Source organism: Protopterus annectens, chromosome 1.part2, assembly GCF_019279795.1.
Source record: "Protopterus annectens isolate FY-2018-M chromosome 1.part2, PAN1.0, whole genome shotgun sequence".
NCBI lineage: Eukaryota > Metazoa > Chordata > Ceratodontiformes > Protopteridae > Protopterus > Protopterus annectens.
In genome coordinates, this window is record NC_056727.1 from 914540425 (window position 1) to 914563414 (window position 22990).

The 22990-nt window shown below is 44.3% G+C and overlaps 1 protein-coding gene across 1 annotated transcript in view; it reads left to right on the forward strand.

Annotated features, from left to right (window-relative positions):
* PARP1 (poly(ADP-ribose) polymerase 1) overlaps window positions 1–22990 on the forward strand; it is a 2301307-nt gene that overhangs the window by 2097989 nt on the left and 180328 nt on the right. Inside the window, exon 25 of the mRNA XM_044060208.1 lies at window positions 14244–14358. Coding sequence (XP_043916143.1) covers window positions 14244–14358 — 115 coding nt within the window. The remainder of the gene's footprint in view (window positions 1–14243; window positions 14359–22990) is intronic.

Sequence of the window (22990 nt, forward strand, 5' to 3'; positions counted from 1 at the left end):
TTCAGCAGAAATTGGCCAACAAAAAATTGGTCCTTTCCAGCTTCTGACAGACCACAGAGGGGTAAATACAGGCACCCAAGGGGCAGAGGACAAGCACAAATCCCTTACAAACCTCGCCAATGGGGCACTGCAACACAGAAGGGAGGAGAAGACAGGCCACAAACTACTAGAAGGCAAACACAATGACTTATAGCTCAAACTGCCAAGCAAAACTCTCTTGGCAGCTTCCTTGGGAGGAAAATTAGCACTTTTTGCAGACAACTGGCGCATCGTCACAAAGGACAAATTGGTCCTAGACATTATCTCACAAGGATAAAGATTCCATTTCCACACCTTGCCAAGGATAAAAGGAATGCCAAACCTGCCACAAAATCAATGGGCAGAGGCACAGAAACAAATTACAGCTCTCATGGACATGAGAGCCATTCATCTGGTACCTGCACAGGAGCAAGGCCAAGGATTTTACTCGAGGCTTTTTCTAGTCTCCCGAAAGGACAATGCTTGGAGACCCATTCTGGACCTTTCAATTTTAAACACCTTCTTGCAAGTACCCAAATTCAAGATGCTAACACTACAGCAGCTTCTTCCCATGTTGGGCAAGAAAGCTTGGCTAGTAACGTTGGACCTCAAGGAGGCATACCTGCATGTCCCTATCAGACAAAATTGCAGAAGATACCTCCATTTCATTGCAGGTTCAACCCATTACCAATTCTCTGCACTGCCCTTTGGCTTATCTATTGCGCCCAGGGTCTTCACAAAATGCCTGGCACCAGTAATTGCATACTGCAGACAAAGAGGAATTCAAGTATACCCATACCTGGACGACTGCCTCATCCAAGCAGAAAGCAAGGACATTCTCTTACAACACCTGGCTTTTGTAAAACATCTTCTAAGTTGCCTAGGGTACACAGTAAAGGAAAAGAAATCAAAACTAGTGCCCTCACAAAATATGACATTCCTGGGTGCCAGCTTGAATACAATGGCCCAGATGGCTTATCTGATGCCAGACAAACAACTACAATTAACTCAATACTTCAGAGCAATGGCAACAAAGACCCAAACTCCCTGCAAGAAAAATTCTGCAGGCCTTGGGCTTCATGGCATCTTGCATACTACTAATACCATTTGCAAAACTGCATATGAGGAAATTACAATGGTACCTAAAAAGCGTATGGACTCAACACAGCCACAGCTTGGAAACAATGATGCCTCTCATTCCCTGCCTTCAACAGGAGTTTCTATGGTGGTCACAGGCATGTCACCTCAACAAGGGTCAGCCTTTCACCTTACCCCCAGCCAGGCAAACTATGACAACAGATGCATCGGGACTATGCCTGGGGGGCACACATGGCAGGATGGTGTATTCAGGGCATATGGACTGCAGATCAAAGGAATCTGCGCATCAATCAAAAAGAAATGCTAGCTGTACAGAATGCCCTGACAGCCTTCAAGGACCTCTTACATCCAGGACAGCTTATCATAAGGACAGACAACACCACAGTAATGTGGTACATAAGCAAGGGGGTACACACTCCTACCCTGTATGCAGGCAAGCAATGACCTTGTGGAACACAGCACTAGCTTACCAAGTTCAATTACAAGCTCAATTCCTGCCAGGAAAAAAGAACACATTGGCAGACGACCTAAGCAGAAACATCATGGATCCCCACGAGTGGAAACTGGATCCACAAGTATTTATAATGATGACTCAAAAATGGGGGCTTCCAGACATAGTTGCCAGCCCCCAAAACTATCAACTAACACAATTTTGCACTAGGACTTTTCACCATCAAGCTTGGAAAGTGGACGCACTCTTATTCAGTTGGAAAATGCTGACAGTATATGCCTTTCCTCCATTACCCCTTCTCACAAAGGTGCTGCTGAAAGTCAGGAAGGAGAGACCCCGAATGATACTCATTGCCCCAAACTGGCCACGCCAGCACTGGTACCCACTATTAAGGAATGTGGCCCAGGGCCCACCATGGATTCTACCACAAATTACCCATCTGCTCACACAGCAAGACAGTCAGATTATACACAGCCAGCTCAAAACCTTAAACTTGGCTGCATGGCATATCACCTAAGCAACCAGCCAGCTCCTCTCTCACAAGCTGTTATGGATGTTATTCTGGAGTCCAGGAGGCCCAGCACCAGGAAAGCCTACTCAGACAAATGGAAAAGGTTTTGCGCCTGGAACCAAGCTAAAGGCCAAAATACCCTTCAGCCTGACATACCTCAGATTCTGCAATATTTAACTGAGATGTTACACAAAGGGCTTTCTTTTTCATCTATTAAAATCCACGCCTCAGCTATTTCAGCTCATTACAACACGGATCCTCCCTTATTTTCACATCCACTCCTAAGGCAGCTTCTCAGAGGGGCCAAAAGCATTAGGCCTCCCAGGAGAGCACCAACACCTACTTGGGACCTCAACTTTGTTCTGGAAAAACTTACGCTACCTCCTTTTGAACCAGCTTTCTTAGCTGACTTAAAGTTTATAGCATGGAAGACTGCCCTGCTGCTAGCAGTTACTTCAGCGAGAAGAGTTTCAGAGCTTCAGGCACTAATGGCAGTAGAGCCTTTCCTCATTTTTCATCAAGACAGAGTTTCTCTATGAACTAACCCCTCCTTTATGCCTAAGGTGGTATCCAGTGTGGCTCTAAATCAAACCATCCATTTACCCACCTTCTTTCCAAATCCACAGAACAAAGGAGAAAGACTCCTACATTCCTTAGACATTCACAGGCAGCTACGTTACTACTTGGATAAAACTAAGGTTTTCAGAAAATCTGACCAGCTTTTTGTATCCTATGCTACAGCATCATAAGGAAAGGCGATCTCAAAACAGACCATTTCCAAATGGATAGGACAGTGCATACGTTTTTGCTACACCCACCATGGAAAACCAGTTCCTGCTAGCATAAGGCCCCACTCTACCAGGGCAGCAGCTACATCTACAGCCTACCTCAGGGGGGAGCCAACCAAGGATATTCTGGAAGCTGCAACTTGGAGTTCAGTACACACCTTCACCAAACATTACCACTTAACTCTAAGACTAGAGCTGGCTTTGCCACTGCAGTTTTACAGGGCCTTCTAGCCTCCTCTAACACTGTTTGACTCCACCTCCCATGCTTAGCTTTGGGATTCTACCCAAGTGTGATGACTGCAGCAGGCTAACACGATGAACATAGTACAGATGTCCTTCATGGATGCATCTGCAGTCATAACAAGTGGGTTGTCCTGTCGTCAGGCAGCCCTGCAGTCGGCCGGATTCCAAAGTCGGGTCCGGCTGATGTCGCACTCCGCCGGCGTCATCTCTGTTGGTCTAAAGCATCAGCCAACGCCATTTTCCTCAGTCTTTCTTGCCGCGTGGCGCCCGAAGCAGAAGCTGTTCACAAGTGCCGGTCGGTCGGATCCAGAGATTACTTCTACCGAATACTACTGAAGACTTCAAAAGTTAACAATTGTTTAACCTGTGGGAAACAAATACCTCATAAAGATTTCCACTCTTACTGTCTGCCTTGTTTAGGCCCAGCCGATTTTGCGTACATTATGCCCGGATCCTCCGACTACCCCCAAAAAACAAAGATAAAGACCGACACTGGCGGTCGCCGTTCGGCCGAAACCACGGTAAAACAAATCATGAAAGTGTCTTTCGCTGAAACCGAAAACTGCTCAAAGTACAGCTGAACCTATTCTTACAACTGAGGCCCCTGCTACAACTCTTGAATCGACCTCAGAAATTTTACCCACTACGGTGGTTGACTTATCAGACACCATGTGCTGCTAGGCCTCCAGCTGCCATGTCCATTAAGGCCTTAGACTACTAAAACAGTGCCTGTTAAACCCCCCACATCCAGGCCCTCTTCTAGTTCTCAAATGCTTTCTTTGGCAGAAGATTTAATTTCTTTAATTAGAGGATCTCAATCTCACCCAGACAGGGCCTCTCAGCCCCAGAGAAGAGACCTAGGGCAGAGCCCCTGAGCCAGTGTCTTCTGATGATTCTGCTGATGAATCAGACATAACTGACCAGCCTGAGGCTCCTTTCTCCAATTTTGAAGATTCTGATGCTGAAGAATCCATTCCTGCTGCTTCCCCACCAGAAGAATTCTCCTTTGGGGAAACCTTGCATGCCATGCGAGAACAGTTCCAATGGCAGCAACAGGATTTTCAGACTCCAGAAAAGACTTAGGACCTTTCTGCACCTCCCACAGCACAGGCCCTTAGCTATACCTCCTGTTCTCTCTGTGGTGGATGATGCTTTCAATGATGTTTGCAGATTCTTTACCCCCAGCCCCTGCCAAACCAGACAGATTTTACAGGGTGCCAGATACTCATCACCACCTTTACAAGGCCCCACTTGCAGACCCAGAAACTATATCCCAGGGTCCCAAGGCAGTAGCAGCACCACAGCTAAAACCCTAATCCTTCTGAAAGGGAAGCAAGGTCACTAGACAGATGGGGTAAAAGGTCTACACTTCAGCTACTCTCTCAGCTAGAGCTTTAAACTGTCAGTTTCACATGATACAATACCAAGAGTTTATGCTTGATCAGTTAACTAAAAACTAACCACTGATGAATCTCTTGATAAGAAATATGTATTAGAGATGGTAAATAACATACAACAGGTTAGCAACCATTCCTTAAAATGTGGCTATGATGCACTGGAGGCTTCATTTAGATCAGCCATGACAGGCACAGTGATAAGAAGGCATGCATGGCTAAAGGAGATCATGTTAAAGCTAAGTTGCTAGATGCTCCTATGGACAAGACAAGTTTGTTTGGTACACCTGCCCAGCAGGTTATGAAGAAAATGGAAGAAAAGGCAAAATCTGTTCAAACTGTTAAAGATTTCTTGCAGGTTCAACCCCAAGGTTTAGCAGGAACTGGCCTGCCAAAAATTGGTCCTTTCCTGACTCCACAAAATTTCAAAGGGGCAGGAATAGCAGAGGCAGAAACCAATCCAGAGGAGGTGCCTACAGATGGCAAGGTAACAACAGAGGCACAGACACAGCCACTGCCACTACATCAGCACAACCACAGTGACTTGGAACAAATAGCAGCTCCTCTAGGCGAAAGTTAACCTTATTTTCAAAGAACTGGCACTACATAACAAAAGACAAGTGGATTTTACAAACCATAGATCAAGGTTACGGTTTCACTTCCACACTTTACCAGTCAAAGAGGAATGCCAAATCTACCTCCAAATCAAAAACAGAGGCTCATAATGGAGTTAGCAAACATGGGGGCTGTGGAAAGAGTGCCAACAGCAGAACAAGGAAAGGGGTTCTACTCCAGACTATTCCTAGTTCCAAGAAAGGAAAAAGTTGGAGACCAATTCTCGACCTGTCCACCTTAAATACATACATCATTGTCCCAAAATTCAAAATGCTGACCCTACAGCAACTTCTTCCCATGCTGGGCAAGGAGTCTTGGCTGGTAACTCTAGATCTCAAGGAGGCATACCTGCAACCAATCTGCAGAAGATACCTCAGATTACTTGCAGGATCAGAGCACTATCAATTCTCAGCATTGCCCTTTGGCTTATCTACTGAGTATTCACAAAATGCCTGGCATCAGTAATATTGCAGACTACAGGGAATTCAAATTTACCCATACCTGGACGACTGCCTGCTACAAGGGGACAACAAAAGCAAGCTGACAACAGATTTACAAAGGGTCATTTACTTGCTACAAGGACTGGGATACACAGTCAATTTACAAAAGTCAAGGCTGATACCATCCCAAACAAGGACATTCTTGGGCGCGATTGGACACAGTACAACAAATGGCATTCCTGACTACAGAAAAACAAAAGAACTTCCTCTTTACTTCTTGGCACTAACAAAACTGAACAAGTTAACAGCAAGAAAAGTTCTGCAGGCCTTGGGCTTCATGGCATCATGCATAATCTTGGTCCCATTTGCCAGACTACATATGAGGAAACTACAGTGGTACCTAAAGAATTTATGGTCCCAACACAGACACAGTCTAGAAACAGAAATCCCACTAATTCCATGCTTAAAACAGGAGTTCCTATGGTGGGCTCAGGCATGCCAGTCAAACCCAGGCCTACCCTTTCGCAGATGTCAACCAAGCCAGACCATCACAACAGAGACCTAGGATGGGGGCCACATGCTGGACAACTGCGTGCAAGGATTGTGGACACAGGATCAACTTCACCTGCACATCAATCTAAAAGAAATGCTGGCAGTAAAACTGGCAATCCAAAAGTTCAAACCATTTCTCAAAGAGGGCCAGTTGATGATAAGGACAGACAACACCACAGTCATGTGGTACATCAACAAACAGGGAGGCACTCATTCATACGCCCTATGCAGAATGACCTTGGAGCTGTGGACCCTGGCACTCAGCTACAACATTCAGTTACAGGCAATATTTGTACCGGGAAAGACAATACTCTAGCAGACATATTAAGCAGAACCACATGGAAGCTGCACCGGACATCTTCAAGACCATCTCGAAGAAATGGGGAATGCCACAGATAGACCTATTCGCATCACCTCTCAATCACCAGCTCAAAAATTCTGCACAAGGACATTCCACCCACTAGCATGGAAAGTGGACTCACTCTCCTTCAACTGGAAAGGCCTAACAGCATATGCATTCCCACCTCTTCCTTTGATACACAAGGTACTACTAAAATCAAGGAAGAACGTCCAAGGATAATCCTGATAGCTCCAAACTGGCCAAGACAACACTGGTACCCACTACTGAAGAGCATGTCTCGGAACAATATGTGGCCAATACCCTGATGCCTTTGATGTTAACTCAGAACAACTACAGCATCATACATCCAAACCTAAAACGCTGCAACTGACTGCATGGAACATCACATAGCAGCAGCTAATCCAGAACTTTCCCAAAGAGTTAAAGACATTATTCTTGAAGCACGAGACCTTCAACAAGAAGGAACTATGCTGGAAAATGGAAAAGGTTTGTCATTTAAGAGGAAAAGATGTGTCAAACATAGATATGCCTAACATTCTGGAGTATCTGGCGAACTTCTTCATTCAGGCCTGTCCTACTCCTCCATCAAGATACATGCATCAGCTATTTCAGCAGAATACAGCTTTGATCCACCTGTTTTTTTTGCTCAGGCAGTTCCTCAGAGGAATCAAGAATGTAAAACCTCCAAGGAAACCACCATTACCAGCTTGGGATTTAAACTTTGTGCTAGAAAAGTTGACACCATCACCCTTTGAACCAGCAGCAACAGCAGACCTACAACACCTGTCATGGAAAACTGCTTTCCTACTGGCAATTACTTCAGCAAGGAGGGTTTCAGAACTACAGGCCTTAATGGCAGTGCAACCCTTCCTAATCTTCCACCAAGATAGAGTGTCCATGAGGACTAATCCTACATTTATGCCCAAGGTGGTATCCAGAGTGTCTTTAAACCAGGCAATCCACCTACCTACCTTCTTTCCCAACCCACAAAACAGAGGGAAAGAATACTGGGATGTACATAGACAGCTACGCTACTACTTGGACAGAACAAAAATAGCAGAAAGACTGACCAACTTTTTGTAGCCTATGCAACAGGAAGGGAAGGAAAAGCTATTCAGACAATCTCCAAATGGATAGGAAATTGCATACGATACTGTTACTCCTTCCATGGAAAACCAATTCCACAGAACATAAGACCTCATTCTACAAGGGCAACAGCCACTACCACAGCCTTCTTACGAGGAGTGGCAACCAAAGACATTATTACTTGGACCTCCGTGCATACATTTGCCAAGCATTATAATTTGCCTCTATATTCCAGATCCCGAGCAGGGTTTGCCACTGCTGTACTGCAAGGGATCCTAAACACACCATAATCTACTTTTATCCTCCTCCCTAGTTGGCTATGGTATTCTACCCACTTGTTATGACTGCAGATGCATCCATGAAGGACATAGTACAGTTTTGTACCTACCATAAATGTAGATGTCCGAACTGGATAGCATCTGCAGTCACCTCCTTCCCCTCTGTGGTACTCCTAGGGTGTTTACCCTCCTAATAGCTAGCTGTTGGGGGGGAGTCTTTTATGGTGTATTTGTTTGTATATATGTACATATATGCTTATTGCTGTGTTTACCTCTACCTATTTGGAAACATTGGCATCTATCCAAATTTTTAGCCTGCAAGAGGGCTACTGGCATCTGGGGCAAGAAACACTGAGGAAAATGGCGTCGGCTGATGCTTTTATACCAAGACCAACAGAGATGACGTCGGGTGGAGCGACTGCAGGGCTGCCTGGCGACAGGACAACCCACTTGTTATGACTGCAGATGCTATCTATGGTAGGTACAAAACTGTACTTTTTGTACCTACCATAAATGTAGATGTTCGAGTGTATACCCTGCTGCAGTCCAGGTTACCCTCCCTCCACCCCCTCTGACCTAACTAAGACCTTTCTACACCTTAAAATCTGTTACAACCTTTGTGGTGTATTTGCTTATAGCTGGAGGGATTTTTTGTTTATGGTACACTTTTTATTATTGGTACTATCTACTGACCACCATTTGGGGGGGGGGGCACCTGACATCTGGGGCAAGAAAAACTGAAGAAAATGGTGTCAGATGCCTCTCATATACCCCTGGCGCACTGACGTCCGGGAAGAAGTGACAGCAACCCATGCCGGACCAAGACTTTGGAATTCGGGCCGACTGCGGGACCGCCTGACGGCAGGAAAACCCAAGTGTGATGACTGCAGCAGGGTATACACTCGAACATCTACATTTATGGTAGGTACAAAACTGTACTTTCTGCCTGAAGCCTCAGATCGGGAATCCCTACTCTCTCTCTCTCTCTTTGGTTGCTTCATCTCTGGTGGAGCTAGGGAGGGATTCCCCAGGTCTATCAGTGTTCCAGTTTGTAGAAGCCCTTCTCAAGTCATAGGTATCTGATCTCTCTTAGATATGAACCTCCCCGTCGACCCCCTTTGGTTCAGAAAATTCAGCCTGTCATCCATGTCCAGGGTCAGCAACAAGCCTTCAAGCTCTTCTTCTAGAGGGAATCCCTTCTTCTTCCGAGACCTCCCCTGAACATCCTACAGAAGAGATTCCTTATAGGATGACGTGCAGGACGAGGCACATTGACTCCCCCTTGGAGTCCCTTATTGAGGACACAGACTTTGAAGGAGAATGGTCTCCACGATATCATCGAACACCCCCCACCCCACCCCCACCCCCAGGACAGACTGTACTGGACCAAGGGTATACCGGCAGATGCCATGTTTGTGGCAGTAGCTAGCTGAACAAAGCTGCACTGTTCGTCTGCCAAACAGGAAGTCTAGGGCTATGGACAGGCTTGTTAAGTGGGTTTACGCCTCTGCCATTTTCTCGCTGACAGCGTTAAACTACCTGGCACATTTACTCAGTTGCAGAGGGATCTGGTTAAGGAACTTTCCAACTCTCTAGCAGAGACCATGTCGGTGGAGGACTTCATTAAAGTTTCTCCCCAACTGGCAGCTTTTTCTTCTTTGTCCAATTCCTCCATGAGGCTCATCTCCCATCCCTCAGAGGGTTCAATCAGTCAGTAGCGTACCTGATCTTCAGTCATTGGGGCCAACCCTGCTGCGATCTGTTTGCATCCCCTCAGAGCAACAAGTGCAACAGTTACTTTGCTCTGAAGCCCCTCTCCGAGGCAGTCTCCAAGGGAACACTCTAGTTCACGACTGGGCCTCCGGTCTCCTCTACACTTATCCTCCAATACCCTTGATCCAAAATTTTTACAGAAAGCAAAACAGTTGAAAACCTCAGTAATCCTCTTTGCCACTACTGGCCTCATCAGATTTGGTTCCCCTTTCTCTGGTCCCACCTGAAATATCCTCCATGTATTCTGGAATGTAAACAAAACCTACTTTTTCACCCATTAGAGGGTTATTATCCCAGTCTACTCTCCCTCAAACTGACAGCTTTGGTTTCTCTACTTCCAGCAATTGTACAAAGGGCCAGGCTTGCCTTCCCTGTACGAGATATTGTACTAACTTCCCAAAAAATGTTGTCCAAGAAAGTTTATAGGAGTAAATGGCAGAGATTTGTTTTCTGTGCGTCCAAAGCAAACATTGATCCATTTTCAGCGCCGATATCGGACATTCTTCTCTTCTTCATACCTCTTTTCAGAGAGGGAGCCAGTTTTTCCTACAATCAAACTTAAGTTGGCAGCCATTTCAAACTTCCATTTAGGAAATATTTTTGGTTCTCCCGCTACATACAAATTATGTAAGGCCTTCTTGAAGGGAATCTTTCCTCTCAGACGTCCAGTAAAAGACCCTTCTCCGCCATAGGGTCTTACTGTTGTTTTACAAGGCCCAACTCAAAAACCCATTGAACCTGCTAGTGATTGTGACTTGAAGTTACTTTCTTGGAAGGCTATCTATCTTATCGCCATTACTTCAGCAAAAAGAGCTTCAGAAATTCAGGCACTGTCATCTAAGCTTCCTTTCATCATTTTTCTTAAAGATAATGTCCCTTCTTACTAAGCCCTCTTTTTTTGCCCAAGTTAGCCCCAGAATCTAACCTCAACGCCAGTTTGCTTTCCAAATTTCTTAAACAAGCGGGAAAATATTTGAAACCACAGCAGATCCAAGCCAGCGATAAACTGCTACAAAAATGCAAACCAAAACCTTTTATTAAAACACAAAATTCCTCTAGCGTCTCGGCTTACCAAAAAGCCTTTAAAGAGTATGACATTTCTTTCAGGACTCCACCTTTTTGTACACACAATGAATCAATTAAGCAATTATCTACTTAAAAATCAATTAAATAAATAGCTGCCCTTAAAGACTTGCTGTAAGCAGTATTTCCAGGAGAACTCTCTATTGGAGTTCCCTAGGATATAATGTGCCATATTTCAGAATAAAAATAGCTTCTTTTCTCCTTAAAATATTCTTAATAGTATCTACTGCACAAAAATCATCATACACCTGTTCTAATATTGTAACTTGTAACCCATCAGGTTTATTACCATGACATATGTTAAAATGTTCTGCTATGGGACTAAAATGTTTATTCTTCCTTATGTCCCTGACATGCTCTTTAATTCTTGTGGCAAAGCTCCTTTTACTTTCTCCAATATAATGCAGCCCACAAGGGGGAAATATGTTGCATTTGCTTGATGTTCATAGACAGCTACGCTTTATCTTCGTAGAACAAAACATTGTCGAAAGTCAGACCAACTACTTGTCTTTTTCGTTGAGCTGCCTAGGTCAGGCAGTTTCTAAAGTTACTCTTGCTAGATGGGATAACAAGCTGTATTTCTTTGATTTATGCCAAAAATAGGCTGCACTTGCCTCGTCCTCCTAAGGCCCGTTCAACTAGGTCCATATCTACACTGTCTGCTTTTATTTCTAGAGCATCAGTAGACTATATTTGTGCTGCAGCCACCTGGCTGAAAATCATACTTTTGTCACGCATTGCAAATTGGACATTGTTTTCAAGAGCAGGGCTTCTTTTGGTTCTACAGTGCTTCATCATATCCCTCCTTGAAGCCATCCAGGGGTTAAATAGCTGGGGACTCTGACCCAACCGTGAGGAGGAATTAAAGGAAAAACATCATATTTATAAGTTATGTACTTAACTGCAACTTGACATTTGTGTTGTCCTCTTTCATTCCTCCTCACCTTCCCTCTCAGCCATTCCCCTACCCAACGCTCTAGAAGACTTGTGGGAAAACTGTTTAGGAACTTTATGTTCCTGGTTTGAGCCTCTGTTTTCGTTATTTCTTTCAGTCTTTACTATGCACCATCAGCTATTTAGGCAGCAAACTCGATCTGTGGAGGTTAGGCAGAGGACTGAGTATAATGGGAAGAGTTCGAGACTTGGATCCTAGTCTGTAAGAATGCAGCCGAGTCAGATCCATGACCCCAACCATGAGGAGGAATGAAAGAGAACAACACAGATGCCAAGTTATGGTAAGTACATAACTTATAATTTTCTCCACTTCCAGTGATGGTTAGACAATCCACACTTTCTCCTCATGTTCTGAATATGTTTACTTCTTCCCAAAAAGATTCCACTAGGAAAATATGCTCCTCGAACCTCTTTTCGGCACCCATTCCAGCGGTATTAGATTTCTTGGCCTCCATTTTCCATAATGGTGCAAGTTACTCACAATCATGTAAGCCAAGATCATTTGTCACTGGCATCCCTTTAAACTATACAAAAAGTATCACAAAGGTACCTTTGTACTCAGACCACCTATTAAGGATCCAACCCCTCCCTGGGGCTTGACTATTCTTCTACAAGACTTTAACTCAAATCTGCGTTTCTCAGTCCTGGAAAACAATTTTTCTAGTTCCCATTACATCAACTAGACGAGTTTCTGAACTCTAGACTTTATCTTGCCAGCCACCTTATGCTCATAAAGATAAGGTTCTGTTCGCACCAACCATTTTCTTCCAAATGTAGCTTCTGAATTCACCCTTAACTAATCCATAAACTTAACATTTTTCTTTCCAAAATTTTCCAGTAGAGGAGAGTATATGCTTTATTCATTTATTAGATGTGCAGAGACAGCTTGAGATTTTTTTCTCCATAGAACAAAAACTTTCAGGAAATCTGGTCAGTTTTTCTTTTTTTCAAGATCTAAATTGAGGCACGGTCACATTAGCATGGTTGTTCACTGATTTTATTTCTTAAGTTTGTAAACAGAAAGGACCGCTCACATCAGGACCACCACAAGCTTATTCCACAAGGTCAGTATCCACTTCTGCCTTCCTATCCAGAGTTTCTATAGATGATGGTTGTGCTGCTGCTCCTGCTACCTGGTCCAGTGCTCATACCTTCATAGCTCATTACAAATTGGATATCCTTTCTAGGAACAGGGCAGCCTTTGGTTCTGCACTACTTTGGAAAATCCTTCCATGAAGCCACCCTAGCATTTTAGTAGCTGGGGACTCTGTTCCAGTAGTTGAGTAATGGACAAAAAAGACATCAGATGTGAAAGTTATATACTTACTATGATGATGCATCTTTGATTGTTTTTTGTCCTTCCTCAACCTACCATCCCTCCTTTCCCTCTTCATTTGGTACAAGGTGCTATGGCTTCCTGATGTGGCCTAGAGGTATATCCACTTGCACCCCCCCCCCCCCGAGCTCTAGATAACTTTACTATCATGCTTCTACAGTTTTGTTTTATCTTTTGTGGGTCTGTTATCTTTCCTGTATACTGATATCAAGGGGCAAACTCTATATGAAATAATCTGGGGCTTGGGAGAGGATTATGGGTAAAGGGTGGACCTTGAGCTACAGATCCAAAGTGAAAAGTGGCTGAAGTCTGATCCGAGGTCTGTTCAGAAACCCAGTGGTTCAGGAGGGACGAAAAGGAACAACACAGATGCATCATTATATAAGGTAAGTACATAACTTTGGTTTCTTATCTATAAGAGGATGACAGTTTTAACATCTTTCAGAGTTCTCAGCTTTAAATCATGTGGCTTGTGCTGTGTATGTTTTGCACTGGAAAAGTCAGTTCCTCTTGAATTTGATTGTGTACAGTAGTGCCTTAATGCCTGGTCCAAAAGTCATTATTGTGGGTTAATGAAAAGTCGTCAGTGTTATACTTATGGATTTGTACCAGTTGGTCCATTCTGCACCTCCTCCTACATGTTGCCAGTGTGTTTTATTTATTTGTTTGTTTGTTTATTTGAATTGGGCTTAGAGTCTGATATAGAGTTTGGGAATATTCATTTGATGTTTTTTGTGCCTGCTTGCCATTTAGTGGCCCAACAGTGTAAAAGTGGGTAATATAGCATAAAACAGTTACTGCTTTGGAAAAGTCTTAGACAAAGGATGAGACTTTCCTGTTATTTATATAAATATATCCATATGTGTATAATTATTGAAAACACAGAAAGGAAGTATACCATCTTAACAAGTATCTCACAAAACTGTATTTTCTGTTTGCACTGAAAACAAATGCCTGCAGTAGACTTTTACTGATTTCTGTACTTTCTTTTAGTTCAGCTGTTGCTCAGCATATCTTAAACTGGATTCTGCCAATTAATTTTTGGTATTTATACATCTGTTTAGCACATATATCATAAATGTATGCTTATTGCTGTGTGATTAATTAATCTAATTTCTAAAGTATGTATATATTACATCTAGTACCAAGTCCAGTCTCTCAAAAAGTAGAAGATATAGATTTGAGTTCTGATAGTTTTATTTTCTTTAATTGGCTGATGTCAGCTGCTATCATATGACTTAAATGAACTTATTTTCTTACAGGCTTGGGTAGAACAGTTCCAGATCCCAATATCACAAGTGAGTTAGATGGTGTACATGTGCCTTTAGGGCTTGGAGTTCCATCAGGAATTAATGATACCAGTCTACTCTACAACGAGTATCCTTTTCATTGTTTAAATTCAAAAGACGATGGCAGTAGGTTTATTCTGTTACTTTTATAAAAGTGTTGGGTAAATTCTGTGTTCAGTCATATTGAGTTCCTACTATATTTGTTTGAGTTTTATGTATTTTGACTGAGAAGAGTTTTTAAACAGTCATATTGCCTTTCTGTATATCTTCAGAAGTCATGTTCAGTGAGGAGGGGGTTGCAGGGGGGAAACAAAAGATGTTCTGTAGTCTTATCTCACCTTCATTCTTACATATGGGTTCGGAGCCTATCCTCGGCTCCGACTCAGCCTATTACAAAGCTCAAAGTCTCTTAGTTGGCTCATGGCTAGGTAGGTATCCCATAGTGCACCAGTACAACTCCCAGATCTCGTTTGCTGCGTCTGCGAGTTCATAGGTTCATAGGTAGATACTAGGCTATCTGCCCTAGGGCATTTATAAGCCTAGCCAGAGTGTATCTGGCTTCCGCCTCCCTATTAGATTAGCCTACTGTGCCTCTTTAAAGTAGGTCACAGAAGGTACCCTTTTAAGATTAGTTTACTGTGCCTCTGTCTAGCATGGACACAGAAGAGATCCCAGGGGTGAATTGGCGATCTCCCATCCACATGTCCAGATTTCACTTGAAGAGGGTCAGCGAGGGGCTATGTCTAATATGAATTGGGATTCTATTCCAGAGTGGAGGGGAGCCTCTGGGAAATGAATCTGTCCCTCCAGCGTGTCCTATTTATTTTTGTGCTGAGGTTTAGGTCCCTGGATCGTGTAGCTCTAAGGGACTTGGATTTTTTGAGGTGGAGCATGTCCATTAATTCTGGGTTTGACATGGCTTTGTACGTCAGGCATAGATCGCCTCTGAGTAGGCGGTAAGAAACTGAGTAGAGCTGGAGTTTCTTTAGTCGAGCTGCATAGGACATCTATTTGTAGCCCATGATCCTCTTGGTGAGGTACTTTTGGGGTCTTTCCAGTTGCTGCAGGTGTCGGGTAAGGTACATCCCAAAAGGGACATTGTACTCAATTATGGGCCTGATGAGTGATGAGTAGAGGGGCACAATGACCTCTCTTGATCTAGATGCGAACCCTTTCGTGATAAGGTGGGCTATATAGAAGGTCTTTCTAACCACTTTGGCAACGTGATTATCAAAGGAGAGATTACTATCTACGTTTGTCCCCAAATCTCTAATTACTTCTTCCGTACTTAATGGATTACCATCTATGTGGTAATTTGTGGGCACCTTGTTTTTCCCAAAGGGGATGACTGTGCACTTTTTAGCATTTAGCTTGAGGCCGTAGCTCTGGCACCAAGCATCCATCTCTGTGAGACCCTTTTGGAGTATGCTTGTGTCAGCTGGAGATTCGATTATGGCCCCCAGCTTGCAGTCATCTGCGAACTTTGTCAGCCATAATCCCCCCCATGTTAGCCTGAACCCTCAGAGAAGTATATACCGAACAAGAGAGGTCCCAGAACTGAGCCCTGTGGGACGCCACTTGTAACTGGTTTGGATTCGGACATGGCACCTGCGATTCTGACCATGTGGGTTCTATCTCTAAGCCAGTTTGCAACCCATCTTGTGATATAGGGGTTGATATTTAAGCTGGTAAGCTTATTTATGATGCCCGAATGGGGTATTGTGTCGAAGGCTTTTGCGAGGTCCAGGTAGGCTGTGTTGACTACCTTGCCCTCATCTATGGCTTTGGTAACTGTTTCAAAGAAATCAACTAGGTTTAAGAGGCAAGATCTGCCCTTAACAAAGCTGAATTGTGTAGGGTCCAGTGTCTGGAGGTTCCCAATGTCTTTGTTTATGAGTTCCGTGATAATACGCTCCATAGCTTTACAGACCAGACTAGTCAGGCTTATGGGGCGATAGTTGCCGGGGTCCGTTGTGGCACCACCTTTGTGGAGTGGGACCACTGTAGCTGTACGCCATTCTTTGGGTACATATCCTGTAGTAAGGCTAAGTTTGAACAGTGACTTAATGTGAGGGTTCAGTTCTTCTTGGAGCTCATGTAAGACGCAGCCTGGGACACCGTCTGGTCCCATAGATGCTGTGTTTTTTGCTTTGGAGAGGGCAGCTTTCACCTGTGCATCTGTGATGTCAGGGAGGTTACATTCAGTTGGGATAGGCATTTGCTCCTTTTGGGGGGGGGGGGGGAGTTTGCGCTGAATCTGTCTGCCAGGATGTTGGCTATGTCTGTAGGTTCTGTATATTTTGTACAGTTATGCAACAATTCAGAGCATATCTGGGAGTTTCCGCCCATGTTCCTGACATAACTAAAGAAGGCCTTGTGATTATCTTTAGTGTGTAAGGCAATTTTTCTTTCGAAACTGGCCTTTGATGATTTTATGAGAGAATGAAGTTTCTTGCTAATACTGATCAGAGATGCCTTCCCTTTTTGGGATTTTGCTCTGTCATGTAGTAGCTTCCTCCTTCTGTTGTATAGCTTATTTATGGCCGGGGTCCACCAGACCGCTCTCCTGTTTTTGGAGGAGTGAGTCTTGGTTTTATTTGGGATAGCACAATCCATGCATTCCTGCATGTGCTCATAGAATGCATTTGTAAAGGATTCTGCGGATTGGGCTGTATTATTCTCTGGCCCAGGGGCTTTGAAGGATTCTATCTCAGTCCTGAGAAGTGCAAAGTTGGCTTTTGAGAAATTCTTTACAGTGATTTCCTTGGCTGGGGGTGGGGACGAGATATGGATATCCAGGGAAATTTGTTTATGGTCTGATCTTACCAATGAGGGGTTTACTTCTGGTGTGGAACATAGAGTCCCCATGTTGGTGATGACCAGGTCCAATATGTTCCCTCTTGTGGGAGTGGTGACCAGTTGTTCCATTGTGTTAGAGTTTATAAATTCAGGGAACCGTTGGGCGAGGGTGTTTGGGCTTGAGTAGTTTTTCCAGTCAGTGTTTGGGTAGTTGAAGTCACCCAATAGCATAGTGTTTGGAGAGACCTTCATATTCTCCAGTGTTCTCAGGAATGCCGAGTGGGGTTCTTGTAATAGGGAGGGTGTTCTGTAGCAGGCTACAAACTGAAAGGCAGTTTTGCCCGCTGTTAGTTGCACATGGATGGTTTCCGATGCTTCGTGCAGTGCCACCAACCTGGAGGTGTAGGTATCTTTGATGAATATAGATACTCCCCCTCCTTTTGTGCTTTGGTCCGCGTTTTGGGGCCGAAACGCATGGTATGAGTTATAACCTGGCAGTGCTGGGGTGCTCTCAGTAGCCTTGAACCAGGTTTCTATTACTGCACAGACATCGATTTTCTCCATGCTGAGGAGAGCCTCTAGTGCGTGCATCTTGAGGTTTAGACTTCTGGCATTGAGTAGCATTACCTTTAGTTTTTTTATCCTTGGGTTGTCTATGGAGGTGGGTTTGTCCTTTGAGCCTTTCCTAAAAAAGGCACTATGGGGATGGCAAGAGCCTTGGCCAGTATACGAAAGCCTAAGGGTGACAGGTGCAAGTCGTTCCTAGCGAAGCAACGTGGCTTGTCGAGCATGTCATCCCAGGCTGACAGACACTGGATCCCCTTTGAATGACACCAATACTTTAGCCAAGTGTTGAAACTGATCACTTTGTCTTTATACTGTGGCATCATTCTTGGTGAGGGCAATATGCTACTCAAGGTCAGGGTCATACCAGCCGGGGCTACATGGTCAGAGAGCTCCTCTGTCTCTTTTCATGTAGTCCAGGGAAGTACGTCTCAGGTCATTCACACCAGCATGGATAATGACGGAGTCATACTTGTACTTGCTTTGGAGTGACCTGAGTGCTTGCGTTATGTGGCAGATCCTGGAACCCGACAGGCAGCTTACAGTGACCTTCTCCTTGTTCAGTCGGGTGAGCAAGACGTCAGTGTGCCGGACAATAGAGTCCCCTATAACAAGTGTATGGTGTGTAGTTTGGCCTCAAGGGCTGTGACTGTGAGGCGCACTGATTTTGTGAGATATGTGATTCATGGGTATTGTTGAGGGGTGGCTGTTGCTTGGATATCTGCTTAGGAGGTCTTTGCTGTTTAGGCAGATTTTTATTTAGAGCCTCCGAGTATGTTTTTGTGTGTTTGTGTTGGATATGCAGATGCAATAGGTCTGTGTGAGACTGGATTTGTGGTGCGGGTGGTTACCTTTTCCTCCTGACTGAATGTGCCAGTCTTGGGTTGAGAGAGCTCTGCCTCCAGTTTGGCTGTGTAACTGCATCTCTCACATGTATTAGAGTTTGTTGGAAGGAGGAGAGGGTTGTCTGTGTACATAAGGCAATTGTAACATTGCCTCAAAATTCCCAGATTCACCAGCTGGACTGGAGAGTAACCTTGAAACTGACCCTTGGACATACCAGATTAGTATAAGGAACTGTTTTTTTTACTGATCAGATTAGGGGAAGGGAACTGATTTTTCACTTGATCAGGAAGGACCAATCAGGAGCCTAAATCTTATGAGAAGTCAAGGAGGGTGTAGTGCTTTAGTTGGTTAGTGTTTCCTTATAAGAGCTGAGCAAGTGCAGGGCTTTAGAAAAAGAATAGAGTGATTACTTTGAGAGTTTGAACAGTTCTAAGGAAAAAAGTGAAGAGCAGACTTTGTGGAGCCTGGAATAGTTTAAACCTGTTTAGGTGGCGCTGCCCGACGCTGCTCAGTGCGCAAAACCGCGCAAAAAGAGAGTTGAAGGGTTTTAAGAGAGATCAAGGAGTTTAGAAATGACCCAAAATGGCCAATAAAACTACAGCTTCTAGGTAGTAACCACTCCTCCAGGGACAGGCAGGCTGTTCAGTGTTTACCACTCCCACTGGTGAACACAGACTTCCCTTTAGCCCAAGCAAGCACTGGCCTTCTAGAAACTTCCAAACAGTTCAGAACAGCAAATCTGTAACTGAACTTTCTTAACTTTAAGAAAGTGGGAAAAAAGCAAGATTTTTTTTTCTTTTTGTTGTAGATTAAAGGTAGCAGAGATACACAAGCAGCAAAATAATCACAACAGTGCAATAAATGACCCCACACTTGAGTGCTAGGGCAAAATCAGTTAAAATGCAGTTTTTAGAGGAAAAAAAACGATTTTAAATTAAGTGCAACACAGGAAATGCAGTAAACAGGCTCTAGATGTGTTCCAAGTACTGTTACTGTTAAAGATATAAACTTTAGCAATCCGGAAAATGCCAAAAAGTAGGTGGCAAAGCAGTAAAACTTGGCAAAAAAATCAGAAGAAAATACTTAAAATCACAAAAGTGGCTCCTTTTCTTCTCCGCGTTTTCTCCCCTAGGTAGGTGCTTCAGCAACAACTAGCAAGCCTGAAAAGACACCAAAACCAGAAGTGCTTCTTGCTTGGCCGTGGCTAAGTTTAAACTTTCTATTATTATCACTTTACTGTTTTCTATAGCTAGTTGTCTTACTACTAGAATAGCGTTAGGAATGTTTACAGAGTTTTTGGAGTGTTTTTGATATTAAATTAGTTTGTTGAGAACTGGTTGGCCATTGGCACTTGTTGTTCTCCATTGGTATCCTCTGTGCTAGTTTTCTCATAACCTTTGATGTTTCATAGGTTCATAGGTTCATACTAGGCTATCTGCCCTAGGGCATTTATAAGCCTAGCCAGAATGTGTTTGGCTTTCGCCACCCATTTTAAATTTATTTTGCTATGCCCTTTTTCGAGGTTAGTATACTGTGCCTCTATCTAACAGTGACACAGAAGTGATACCCGGGGTAAACCTACGATCTCCCATCCACTCATCAAGATTCCTCTTGAAGAGAGTCAATGAGGGACTCTGCCTAACCTGGACTGGGATTTTATTCCAGAGTGAAGGAGCCTCTGGGTTATGAATCTGTCCCTCCAGCATGTCCTATTTATTTCAGTGCTGAGGTTCAAGTCTCTCGAGCGCGTAGCTCGATGGGATTTGGATTTTCTGAGGTGCAGCATGTCCATTAAATCCAGGTTGGACATGGCTTTATACGTCAGGCACAGATCGCCTCTGAACAGGCGGTATGCCACTGAGTAGAGCTGGAGTTTCTTTAACCGGGCAGCATATGGCATCTGTTTGAGCCCTTTGATCCTCTTGGTGAGGTACTTTTGGGGTCTTTCCAGTTGCTGCAGGTGTCTGGTAAGGTACATCCCAAAAGGGGCATTGTACTCAATTATGGGCCTGATGAGGGATGAGTAAAGAGGCACGATGACCTCCCCTGATCTAGATGTGAATCCCTTCATGATTAGGTGGGCTATATAAAATGTTTTTCTAACCACTTTGGCCACGTGGTTGTCAAATGAGAGATTGCTATCAACTTGGGTCCCCAGGTCCCTAATTACTTCTTCTGTACTTAATGGATTTCCACCTATGTGGTAATTTGTGGGCACTTTGTTTTTGCCAAAGGGGATGACTATACACTTTTTGGCATTTAGCTTGAGGCCATGGCTCTGGCACCAGTTGTCTGTTTTTATGAGGCCCTTTTGGAGGATGCTTGTGTCGGCTGGAGAGTTGATTATGGCGCCCAGTTTGCAGTCATCTGCGAACTTGGTCAGAAACAGTCCTTCCGTGTTCAGTGTATTTTTTGTCATTTTGGACTAATTCTGAGCATATCTGGGAATTACCACCCAGGTTCCTAACATAACTAAAGAAAGCCTTGTGATTATCCTTAGTGTCCTGTGCAATTTTTCTCTCGAAGCTGGCCTTAGACAATTTTGTGTGTGCCCGTAGTTTTTTGCTAATACTGATCAGTGATAGGTCCGCATTTAGGACCCTATTTTCTCGCTTTATATTTACATTTATATTGTGTGCAGTGTTTGTTGCTTATTACAGATTTTTCTCTGTGGGTCCGCGTTTTGGGCCTTGGTCTCTAATTTTGTATGCAGTGTTTGCTAGTTTCTTGCTTTTTTCTACGACTTAGCCTATCTAGCTAGGTCTTTTTAAGTTAGACGACCTAGTCCTCATCTATTTCGTATTTTCCTCAGGGCTAGGCCTGTTTAAGTTAGAGGACCTGGTCCTCTTTACTCTCTTTCTTTGTGTGTGGGTTTGTTAGGGCTAGGCCCGTTTAAGGTAGAGGACCTAGTCCTCGTTGTACTTGTGTGTACTTGCTTTACTTACATAGCTCGTCAACATGTCTAAAGACCACAAACCTTCAGGTTTCAAAATATGTATAAAGTGCTCTCAGAAGATGTCAATTACGGATGGCCATAGTAATTGTGTATATTGTCTCGGAGCCATTAATTTGCAGGAAACTTGTTTATTCTGCCATTCCTTCAGCTCCAGCATTCTCCAGGAGCGGAAGAACAAGTTAATTTTGAAAGGTCTCCTCAAGCCTTTCTTCGAGGATGACTTAGCGAGTTCTTCTTCATCCAAATCACATTCTTCCAAGAAAGAGAAGGTTAAGCCGGCCAAGAGGCATTCTCTGGCGCCGACTAGTGTATCAGAACTTCCACAGAAACGATCTAAACTGGACAAGACTTCTGCCTCCTCGGCTCCACTGTCCTCGGAGCCGGTCAAGGTTGTTGATATTGGCACGTCAGTGTCTGCCCTAAGCCTTTCAGAGCAGACTGCTGAAAAACTACATCACAGCCAGTCCAGAGATCCTTCGCCGGTCTCCCCAACCTTAAGATCTCCAATTCTGCAGAGATCCAGTTCTCCTACCCTGTCATCCAGATCCTCCAGGAGCCTATCGGAGGAGGATGTGAAGAGAGTAGTGCTTACACTCCTTAAGTTGTCTGCTTTGCCCAAATTGTTGTTGGCTTGACCCAGTCTGTTCCAGAGCCACCTGAGTCCATCCCCCCTGTTGTGGTTCCTCCAAGCCGAGTCGGACCTTCGGAGCCTGAGTTTTCAGTGCCACTTGTTGTGGAACCCTCTGATGTTCATCGTGTTACACTGTTGCAGTCATTACACTTGGGTTTTCCTGCCGTCAGGCGGTTCCCCAGTCGGCCTGAGTTCCAAAGTCTTGGTCGGGTGTCGGTTGCTGTCGCCTCCTCCCTGACGTCAGTGCGACAGGGGTATATAAGATGCAGCCTACGCCGTTTTCTTCAGTCTTTCTTGCCGCGCGCTGCCCGAAGCAGAAGCAGTTCGCAAGTGCTGGTCGGCAGACTCCTGGGATTTTCATTCCGAATCCAGAACCAAAGTCTTCTACAAAGCTAAGTACCCCATTGGGGAAACTTTTTCTTGCCTCACACCGATGTCAGTAAAAGTTAATAACTGTATTTCTTGTGGAAGCAAATACCTCATAAGGATTTCCACTCCAATTGTATTCCATGCCTAGGCCCAGACCACAACATCACTGGTTGTCGGTTTTGTGCTAGGTTTAACAAGCGCACTATTAAACGTCGGTTTGATTTTGCCCATTATTTTGGCAGAAAATTCAATTACACCATGCTGTCGGAACTTCCGGTGACAGGAATACATAAAAAGCGCAAAGACAAGGACAGGCATCCGAGGCCCAAAACTGACGAGGCCTCTTCTAGGCTGGTTCTTCGGTTTTCAGCGAGGTGCCTACGCAGCCCCTGATGACCGCTTCCACAGAACCCCTGACCCCCTCCGACTCCCACGTGGAGCTGGCTGGGCCTTCGGGCGCTCTAGGTTTTCAGCCTACCGAAACTAACCCTTCAGAGGGATCTGAAGTAGTTGAGCAATCCACAGCCTCAGAGGATGTTTTCAGACCTACCCAGT